The sequence below is a fragment of the Lagopus leucura genome, unplaced genomic scaffold, assembly GCF_019238085.1.
Source record: "Lagopus leucura isolate 7727_CA_CO unplaced genomic scaffold, USGS_WTPT01 Super-Scaffold_100037, whole genome shotgun sequence".
NCBI lineage: Eukaryota > Metazoa > Chordata > Aves > Galliformes > Phasianidae > Lagopus > Lagopus leucura.
In genome coordinates this window covers 887,742-898,515 of record NW_024962286.1, presented here as the reverse complement: position 1 = coordinate 898,515, position 10,774 = coordinate 887,742, and the positions used below count along the sequence as shown (strand labels likewise).

The 10,774-nt window shown below is 49.0% G+C and overlaps 1 protein-coding gene across 4 annotated transcripts; it reads left to right on the top strand.

Annotated features, from left to right (window-relative positions):
- The first annotated feature begins 69 nt into the window (after positions 1–69).
- Positions 70–10,672, top strand: MTHFR (methylenetetrahydrofolate reductase). Of its 4 annotated transcripts, none has more exons than XM_042883314.1 (12): positions 70–140; positions 2,830–3,081; positions 4,165–4,403; positions 4,521–4,631; positions 4,800–4,993; positions 5,457–5,707; positions 6,318–6,452; positions 6,747–6,927; positions 7,298–7,480; positions 8,866–8,967; positions 9,183–9,302; positions 9,790–10,672. In XM_042883314.1, exons 2-12 carry the CDS (start codon positions 2,840–2,842, stop codon positions 9,985–9,987), a joined length of 1,956 nt encoding a protein of 651 aa, XP_042739248.1. In that variant the 5' UTR covers positions 70–140; positions 2,830–2,839; the 3' UTR covers positions 9,988–10,672. The 4 variants fall into 4 exon arrangements, with proteins under 4 accessions (XP_042739248.1, XP_042739247.1, XP_042739249.1 ...); XM_042883313.1 differs by lacking the exon at positions 70–140 and adding an exon at positions 212–2,240 and having other exon boundaries at positions 4,224–4,403; XM_042883315.1 differs by lacking the exon at positions 70–140 and adding an exon at positions 2,221–2,240.
- The last annotated feature ends 102 nt before the right edge of the window (positions 10,673–10,774 follow it).

The window sequence follows — 10,774 nt, the reverse complement described above, 5'->3', positions numbered from 1 at the left end:
AGGGGAGAGTGAGGGCGCGACGCCATGCTGGATAAGGGAATAGCGGGATACCACGTGATGGATTAGGGGGGGAACAGCGGGGCTTAAAGGGACGCGGGATGGGGCCGCCCGCGATGCGCAGCGTGCGACGCCGCGGGGAGGTGAGCGGGGCCCTGCGGGGGGGAAAAAGAGCAAGGCTTCCCATCCCACCCTTAGAACGGGTTCAGCCGAGGTGACAGCACACGGTCGTCTGCAGCCAGGCGTCCCCGCGGGGAGCCAGGTTCCTTATAGGGCGGATCCTTATAGGGTCGATTCCTATAGGGCCTTCTGTGCAGGTGCTCCGTGCCGTTTGTAGCCCTGGGGGCTGCGGGTCCGGCCCCAAAGCACTCGGGTGAGCCGTGTGATGATTGCTGCGGGAGGAGCTGCGCTCCTTGCCAGCTGATGGGAACGCTGAGCGCTTCTATTGATGCACTGCACGAGGCCTTCCTACCGCCTCTGTGCTTTGAGACGACCGGCAATAAACCGAGGCGAGAAAACCTCGCCCTATAGAGACACCGAAAGGCCAACCTGCCTGCTAGCTGCTCGAGCCGAAGGGGAAAAGAAATCCTGAGGTTTATTGTTCGTCGGCAACGAGCTGATGGGAGGCTGCCCCTATAGCTGCACTGCTTTGGGATAACCCCCATCCTGCCTGCTGTTGTGTCTGTGGGGAGGGCTGTTGGTACGCTGAAGGTTTGAGGCTGGCAGCAGCAGCAGGCGTTGTGCTCCTTTCTCTTATCTCCTGCCAGCTGGAGTGGTCCCCAGGTGGTAAAAGCAGACTTTCTCCCAAAGGGTTTGGCTTGATGGCCAACTGAGTGTAAACAGGAGAAGAGTTCAAAGTCTGGATGACCGGAGCTCGGAGTTTCTGATGAGGACAACGAGTGTGCCGGCTTGTGCAACAGCTTCCTCCAGAATAGACTCCTTGTTATGTAATGACAAGGTGCTGCTCTCAGTGTCAGCGTTAAGCTTTGACAAAGCAAATAACCCAAATCCCATTTTTTACAGCAGCTTTTCTCTAGCTGTCTGTAACTGCTCCCTAACTTCTGTGGTGTTGGAGATAAAGCATCGAGCAGTTGTGGTCCAGGGAGCTCAGCAGAGCTGGGCATCCTATACCCAACCTGCAGAGCTGCTTGATGTTCTGGAAAGCCAACAAGCATATCTGAGCATTCTGCAAGGCAGGGAAAGATGGGATGGTCTCTAACCTCAGTTCCAAGCAGCCACGGTGAGAAAATGAACGTAACACCCTAACTGGTGAAGGAAATAGCTGAATGTGTGCAGTGCAAATGTCTACAGAGGTGGTGTGTCTTGCAGAGAGAGAAATGCCACAGGGTGATGTCCGTAAGGACAAAAGAAAGGATGGCATGCAGGGGGCCCTGTTTCAGAAAGGGTTCTTCAATTTTTTTTCCTGTTTACCTTCCCTATTAGCAGTTGTCCTTATCTCTGTGTTGTAAAGAAATGCTGCCTTTTGGGAATAAACAGATGGGAATTCATGAAGTTGGATGCAGTCCAAGGGGCAGCTGCTGTAGAGGAAAATCTGCTGGTGTGTGTAGCCTGAGACTGCAGGATCAAAAAGGTCTTCAGCTGGTGCATGGGGGCATCACAGCCTGCTAAACTGCAGACAGAGCAAAAGTCATGTTAACCTGACTGTCATGAGAGCCAAGTTTGATCCTGCAGTCACAGAAGAGTTGCATCGAGGTGGCGTGAAGCCAGCTGCTGTGTTATTTTCACTGTGTAAATGCACTTGTTTTACTGTGTTTTCACAAGATTGTCTGCCATAGCTTACAGTGAGGGCTGGTCAGAGGGACCTCTTGGTGATGATTGATGGTGGTTGTAGCACAGGACCCCTTTTCCTTTTACTTGCCATCAGATGCATGTCCTGTACCCACTGTGCCACTTCTGAGGAGCCTCAGTAAGTTTGCAGATGACACCAAGTTGGGGAGGGTGTGTTGATCTTCCTGAGGGGAGAAAAGCACTGCAGAGGGACCTGGATGGACTGGATCTATGGGCCAAGGTTAGCTGTATGAGTTTCAATAGGGCCAAGTGTCGGGTCCTGCATTTTGGTCACAACAACCCCAGGAAACCCTACAGGCTTGGAGAAGAGTGGCTGGAAAGCTGTCTGACGGAAAAGGACCTTGATGTGCTGATATTCAGTCGGCTGAATATGAGCCAGCAGTGTGCCCTGGTGGCCAAGAAGGCCAATGGCATCCTGGCTTGGATCAGCAATGGTAAGCAGGACCAGGGAAGTCATCCTGCCCTGTTCTCGGCACTGGTGAGGCCTCACCTCGAGTTCTGTGTTCAGTTTTGGGCACCTCAGTACAGAAAGGACATGGAGGTGCTGGAGCAGGTCCAAAGAAGAGCAGCAAGGCTGGGGAAGGGCTTGGAGAATGTGCCCTGTGAGGAGAGACTGAAGGAACTGGGGATATTCAGTCTGGGGAAAAGGAGGCTGAGGGGAGACCTTATTGCTCTCTTCAAATACCTGAAAGGTGCTTACAGAAGGAGCGGGGTTGGTCTCATCTCACTGGTGACAGGACAAGGGGAAATGGCCTTAAAAGCTGCACCAGGGTAAGTTTAGGTGGGCTATTAGGAAATACTTTTTTACAGAAGGGGCTGTTAAGCACTGGAATCGGCGCCCCAGTGAGGTGGTTGAGTCACCATCCCTGGGTGTGTTTAAAACCCATTTGGACGTGGTGCTCGGGGACATGATTTAGCAGAGGTTGTTAGTTGGGGTAGTACGGTTAGGTCATGGTTGGACTCATTGATCTTTAAGGTCTCATCCAACCTGAGCGATTCTATGATTCTGTTCCCCTTCTCTAGAGCGCTCACCATGGTCAATGAGAACCAGCATACCTGCAGTGCCAGCTCCAGCTCCAAGTCCGATGGCGGCAGCAGCAGTGGGAGTGAGAGCTCCAAGGACAGCTCACGCTGCTCCACTCCTGTCCTCGATGCCGAGCGTCACGAGCGACTGCGGGAGAAGATGCGGCGGCGGCAGGACTCTGGGGACAGGTGGTTCTCCCTGGAGTTCTTCCCTCCACGCACAGCCAACGCTGCTGTCAATCTCATCTCCAGGTGAGGGCCGCAGGGTAAGAGAGGGGATAGATGAAACCTCGTTGGTGGAGGGTTGGGAAAAAGTTAATGAGGCAGGCTCTGTCCCGTGCTCTGTCTCCCCTTCCAGGTGACGAAGCAGGTAATGGGGCTGTGCTTTCCTGCTGAGGAGGGTAATGGACACCAGGTAACTTATCTTCCTTGGAGGCCCTCAAGTGTTAAGTGTCATGGTGGGGTTGTTGAGAGTGCAAGGCTGCTGCCATGCTCTAGGTCTGAAGTGCTGGGGACGATAGAGTAATAGCTATTTAAAACAGAAAATATTTCATGGACATTATGCTCAGATCTCTGGGACTGAACTCCCACAGGTTTTCAGAATCATTCAGCCACTATAGTTTGTGCCTCTGTTTTACCAAGGACTCCTGTTTTAGACTCTGAGACTGGTTTCCCCATGCACATGCTGTGTGGAAGGTGACAGATCTCAGCAGAACTAAAGGTTATCCTGGAGCCTGAGCCACCATGTACTCATCTGGAAGAGAACAGGGATTCTCATAACCCTTTCTGTAATTGCTGTACGCCAGTGCCATGTTTACTTTAAACAGAAGGGCCTGTTCCAGCCCAGAGCAGGAGAGAGGAAAAGTTAGAGGAGCCTTCGTCTCTTCTGTGAGGCACGCTTGGAAACACCACAGAGATCTGGCCTTCCTTTCCGTGTTTGTGGCCTATACAGTTAAAGCTGGGAAAGGAGGTTCTGGCATAGTCTTCCATCTCAAAGTGAATGGGATGTGCATTGTGGTCTACCAGATTGTGCATCAGACTAACAGAACACATTGAGAGGAGGTTTATTCTACAGAGAAGACTTAAATTGCTTCCTTCCTCCTCCAAGAGATTCTAAGCTCTTCTTCATTCAGCCTCAAGTGATTATTATCTTTGTTCATTTCATATTTGCCACATGTTTAACTCTTAGTTACACGCTTTTTTTGGCGACTCCTGCTGCTGTCATCCAAGTTTTCCCTGCTTGTTGATGGCATTCCAGCAGGGAGCAAGATATCCTGGCATAGAGAGGAGGTGAGCTGGCTACCCGGTAGGCTTACACAGCTCTAAAATCCACAGGTTTGACCGCATGGCAGCAGGTGGTCCTCTCTTCATTGATGTGACGTGGCATCCTGCAGGGGACCCAGGATCTGACAAGGAAACCTCCTCCATGATTATTGCCAACACTGCAGTCAACTACTGTGGCCTGGAGACCATCCTTCACATGACGTGCTGCAATCAGACCAAGGATGACATCACAGGGCACCTGCAGAAGGCCAAACGGCTGGGGCTGAAGAACATCATGGCATTGCGTGGAGGTGAATCCTTTTGTCCTAGAGCACTTAGTAGGGCTGAGGTGGTGTTGCTGTTACATTCAGCTTCATGGCAAGATGCAGAAGTAACAGTTGGAGGAACTGGATTTATTCTCTTTCCAGATCCTGTTGGTGAGGAATGGGAGGAAGAAGTACATGGATTCAATCATGCTGTTGACCTGGTTAAGCACATTCGCAGTGAATTTGATGATTACTTTGACATCTGTGTGGCAGGTATGCATTTTCTGATGCAAAGTGTGGGGTAGGATATGAGATGGGGAAATCAGTCCAGCAGTCCCTTTCTGGACCTGGGCTGTAAATGACACAAATGACACAGAGATTGGCTACTTCCTAATTTCTGATGTGTTGTGTCGGCTTTTCTTTTCTTGATCCCCTCCAAAGGCTACCCCAAGGGTCATCCTGAAGCAGAGAGCTATGAGGCAGACCTGAAGCACCTGAAGGAGAAAGTTCTTGCTGGAGCAGACTTCATCATTACACAGCTTTTCTTCCGACCAGAAACCTTTCTCAAGTTCATGAAGGACTGTCAAGCCATTGGCATTACCTGCCCCATTATTCCTGGCATCTTCCCCATACAGGTGAAATCAAGTTATTCTGGCTTGGGGAGGCAACGTGGAAACGTGTTACGTGTTCTGGGGTCAGGGTCTGAGAGAGGTCTGTGAATACCTCCAACAATTTCTGGGAAGTAGGAGTGCTAAATATGTGATAAATCTGTAGGTGGTTTGCTAAATGAAACTCTGTAGAGATTTTCTGTACCCATATGGCACAGAGGGATATAAAAGGCAGTTGCCTACCTGTTCTGAGTGGTGAGACGTCACTGTCAGCATGCTGAGCTAAGGCACTGAGTAGGTAAATGTGATGAAATCACCTGACCTGATACAAACAGTCTGCGTTACATGGGATCCTAGGGATGGAGGCCTGGCTATATGAAATCCAGGAGCCCCCAATTCTGTCTCCTGCTGCAACGTTGAGATCAAATAGCTGTTACTGGACATGAGAAAAGGACCTGGAAAGACTGAAATCCTGTTTATCTTCACCCAGGGTTACCACTCTCTGCGCCAGCTGGTGAAGCTCTCCAAACTGGAAGTGCCCCAGGAAATCAAAGATGTGATTGAACCCATCAAGGATAACGATGCAGCTATCCGGAATTATGGGGTGGAGCTGGCAGTGTCCATGTGCCGGGAGCTGCTGGACAGTGGCCTGGTGCATGGGCTTCATTTTTACACCCTCAATCGGGAAGTGGCTACCACTGAAGTCCTCAAGCGCCTTGGCATTTGGAATGAGGACCCTAGGTGAGCTGAATATGCTGGTTTGTTTTAGTTCCTGAACATCCCATCTACTGAATGCATAAGGAATGGATGGGTTGGTTCTTCTCTTCTGCTTTTTAAGTACCTTTCTGCATTTAGACATTCATCCTTCCTGCAGGTCTCTGATAAAAGCTGGGAGGAAGGGTAGGTAGTGGAGGGAAGAACTGAAGTAGCCTGTTTGTGGAACTTTAAAACCTAAACTCTTAGAGATGCCGCTTGGAAGAAACACTTTTTTAAGACTCTCAATACATTCCTGATACAGAGAATGGGATCAGAGTCCACATCCTTCAAAATAGACAGGTGGAAGCACAGGCAGAGGGGTAACTTTTCCTTCCCACAGTGCTCTTCCGTTACTTCACCCAGTCTCAGATGTCAGTCCTGCACTTAACAGACACCTACCAAACAGCTGTGAAGGAAAACCTTTTGCATAAAGGAAGAGGTTTATTTGATTTTTGTCCTACCTCTTGTCAAATAGATCTCTTCTTAGCTTTTGCTACTTGTTCTCTCCAAAGGCCAACTCTTTAGGAGGAAGGCTTCCAGCCTCTTCTAGAAAGACAGCAGGAGAAGCATGTTGACTTCTGCTTTCTCTGTGTAGGCGACCTCTGCCTTGGGCAGTCAGTGCTCACCCCAAGAGAAGAGTTGAAGATGTTCGGCCAATCTTTTGGGCCTCTAGGCCTAAAAGCTACATCTATCGAACTCAAGAGTGGGATGATTTCCCCAACGGTCGATGGTAAGCTGTTAGCCTGCAATGGCAGGGTGTGGTACAACAGCCTGCTGCACAGTTGATCTCTGTAGTTAGTGGGTGTCTGGTGCATGCCTTCAGCCTGGCAGAAATGATGGTTTGTTGTTGAAGAGGTCCCCAGTGGATTTGAATGAGGTGAAGAGAATGGCAGCAAGGTTTTGGGGTTCCAGGTCTTTAGAAGGATTGTGGTGGATGCTTTTCCTGGCTGGCTGTTTTCTTGCATCATCAAACTGGTGCATCTTCATCAGTGCTTTGTTAATCCTGTGTCTGTTCTGCTTATAGGGGTAACTCCTCTTCTCCGGCCTTTGGGGAGCTGAAGGACTATTATCTCTTCTACCTGAAGAGCAAGTCTCCCCGTGAGGAGCTCCTGAAGATGTGGGGAGAAGAACTGACTGGTGAGGAAAGCGTCTTTGAGGTTTTCACATGTTACATCACCGGAGAGCCCAACAAGAATGGACACAGGGTGAGAGGTGGCCCTGGAAGGGCTGGTCAGTCTGGCACAGACAACAGTACTTCATGTCTCCTGTTCCTGTACAATGGCAGTTTCCTACCTAAAGCTGCTGAAATAGTGGCTGAAGGGGGGGGGATACTCTCTCCAAAGAGAATCCAAGAGCCAGAGCTAGGGCTGAGCATAAAAAGCAAGCTGCTGTAGCATCATGCTGAGCTCATTCCTGGAGTTAGCATACCTGCCCCCCAAACAAAACCTGAGAATTCTGCCCTGTGTGAGATGATCAAGATCACTAGGGCGTTTCTGAGTTCCTTCAGCATCAGTTAGTAACCAAAGGATTGTTGTGCACTCCCACACTGTAAGCCATCCTCTCTCCTCATGGTAGGTTACGTGTATGCCCTGGAACGATGACCCTCTTGCTACTGAGACCAGCCTTCTGAAGGAGCAGCTGGAGAAGGTCAACAGACGAGGAATCCTGACTATTAACTCCCAGCCAAACATCAATGGCAAACCATCCACAGACCCCATTTTTGGCTGGGGACCTAGTGGAGGTTATGTCTTCCAAAAGGTACTGCACTGTTCTACTGGGTAGCATTAAGTTGTGACCTAGTACAGTCTCCATGAGGTAGGAAGGTCTTAGGCTTCCAAACAGATACTACTTCTGCCAGCTCCTTACTCTAATGCTTTCTTGCTGGGATAAGACAAAGCTCCTCTGGTGACTTAAGAGACAGATCATGTCAACTCTGTGGCTTACCTAGCTGTTTTCTCCCACTTCAAAACAATTTGTTTTTACTCATAGCAAGCAGTTGATGCTAAACACTTGCCAGAGCAGAGCTATCAAGTTACAGATTTAAAAAAACCAAAACCAACAATAAAACATGCCTGCCCACTGCAGCTGATCCCATTCCCAATGCAGGAAGCACCCAGGCTTCTCATAATAGTAATCAATGAAGCAGTATCTCTCCCATCCAGCTTTTCATGCTAATAACTGGGTATTTAAAAATTCTCTCATCCATCTTTCTCTAAGGCAGAGTTCTTCACCAGTTGCCTCCACTGCAGCACTTCTGCTGTGGTTACTTCTGGTCTGCAAGCAGTCTTATCTCTTATGCCTGCCTCCTACTGTCATGCATTTTCAGGCCCTACATCCTTGCTATTAATGGCTGTGATAGGAATCTCCTGTGTCAAGGTAAATGCCAGGCAAGTGCCTTGTACTAGGAAACAAAGCAGCTGTGTTCAAAAGGGATCCGAATTGCTAAAGCCATGAAATGAGCAGATGGCAAATGCAGTTATGTTTTCAAAGAAGAAAACAAATTCCCTGAGGTGAGGGGAAATCCATCATCACACAATAGCCAGGAAATGGGGGGAGGGGAAGCAGTTGTTGGAGCAGCCAAGCACAGAGCAGCAGTAGATGGAGGAAGTACAGAATTAGATTGTGTGAGCTCACTGGGAGGACTGAGGACAAAAGATGAGACTGGACAAAGGGCAGGGTGTTTCAGAGCCCAGCTGAGACCTCTGACTTCATCTCCTGCTAGACTGGGCTGCCTTGGCAGGATACTCCTGTTCATGGGCTACGACACAAGTCAAGCTCAGGCTCCTTCCAGGAACTCTGGCCAGTATGGGCTGCTTTCCAGGCCCAGCAATTGTGGTTACACTGCCTGGAGCATATTATAGCCTGTCTGCTTACATGGGTACAGGTCAGATAGCTCGCAGCTTTCCCAAACTGGCCGTTCTCGGGCTGTTACCTCTGCTCTCCATGAGTTCTTTTTCTCAGCTCTTACCAATTTGTTTTGCCCTTTGCTCCAGTCCCCTTTGTAATACATATTTCTGGGGATGGATATAGAAGTCTTAGGCTTGTGCTAAAAAACACAGGTTACAACTGTTCTTTCGGTTGCCTCTGTGTCAGCCCTGCCCTGAGCTAGGGCTCTTATTTTTTCTCTCTTCCCTCTCTGGCAGGCATACCTAGAGTTCTTCACCTCCAGTGAGATCGTCACAGCACTGCTCAAAGTGTTGAAGAAGTACGAGTTGCGGGTGAACTACCACATTGTCAACGTCAAGGTAGGCTGATATTTACAGGATACTTTCACCACCTTGGGAGAGAGGCAAAGGTCAAAGATTCAGACATCCCCAGGAACAAACTGGGACATGAAGGAAAAGTGAAACAAGTCAGCTGTGACCTGCAGCTGCTGTCTGATCTCTTAACAAGGACAGGAAAATTGCTCTGACTCAGTATCTCCTCCACCAGCTTCAGAAAGGTTTTCTTTTCCTTGTAGGGCCAGAATATCACCAACGCTCCTGACCTGCAACCCAATGCTGTTACCTGGGGCATCTTTCCAGGCAGGGAGATAATCCAGCCCACCGTGGTAGACCCTGTAAGCTTCCTTTCCTGGAAGGTAAGTCCTTCCTGCTGCTTGACACAGCTGTGATACCCTGGAAATTCAGTGTCTGGTTTGTTTCGAATCTGTAACACCACTTGCAGTTGAGTACTCTTGTGGCATTAGCTCGCTGCAATCTGCTCCCTCAGTGTATTTACAGCTTCTCTCCATGAGAGCTTTACAGAGACACTAAGTAAATATCCGGGAGGCTGGGGGGCCATCATCTCCATACGAGTCCCCAGAGCTCTGAGCAATAGCTTTCCCTCCCACTACCCGCACAGGGGCAGTATTGAGCCATTTTACCGTAAGCACGTCTCATTTCAGCTCTGCACAGTTGTGGTACCTCCCACTGCCTGCAAAGCAGGAGCTTCCTTGCTCAGCTCTTGCAGCACTTACTGTGAGAAACAATCCACAGGCATGCCAGGAGTATGTGATGCTGGTTGTCCCAGTTGAGGTAGTATAAAGTGTGCATGAAACCCCTCAAACATCTCTCTCTCCTCGGCAGGATGAGGCCTTTGCTCTGTGGATTGAGCAGTGGGCCAAGCTCTACGAAGAGGAGTCGCCCTCTCGCATGATCATCCAATACATCCACGACAATTATTATTTGGTCAACCTGGTGGACAATGACTTCCCACTTGAGAACTGCCTCTGGCAGGTTGTGGATGATACTTTTGAGCTGTTGAACTCTCCACCTCAGCAGTGAAAAACTCGTTTGCTCCCTTAGTTCTCCCTTCCATCTGCTGACTGCAAGGAGAGAAAAAGCAGCTCCTTTCAGAATGCTGGACCAGAGGCTCCTAAACCCAGTCAGCGTTGCTGCTCAGAGTCAGGCAACTCTGATCAACCCCCATTACAAGCTCTTCTATCCCGACAGAAATGTTCCTTATCCCTTTCCACTGAACAGTAGCCAGAAGAACCACCTGTACTTCTGAGCTGAGGTTCTCTGTTGAGCTTGAACGCCAGCTCTGCAGGATGGAGGGGTGCTCACCATGGTTATGTTGATCACAGCTTGTAGGAGAAACCTTGCACACCAATGTGGTACAGCTCAGTGGAAGTCTGGCAACTTTGTTCTGCAAGGCATGCTGCTTTGGGGGCAGAAACACTCCTGTCAACAACATCTATGCAAGGAAGTTGATGCAGCAGCTACCAACCATAAAAAGAAGCTCAAACTGCTTTTACGTTGCACTCCAAAGATGTATTGCATTACAACTAATATCAGACTCTTTTTGTGCTCACTCCAGAAGAAGGTTTAATCTTTCCTAACTTTTCCTCTTAGCTGTACTTCCTGATTTTTAGGTTTTTTCTTAATGGGAATATGAATTCCACTTCTGGATGTGATCAAATAGGAATCACTCTACTTAAATGTACAATAAACTACATGTATACAAGTGTCTCTTGTACTAGACTAGATTATCTTAAGCAGCACAAAGAATAACGCTTGTAAACTAATCAACTTGGCCCAAGGGAAAGCTTTAAGAAAACAACTGATTGCA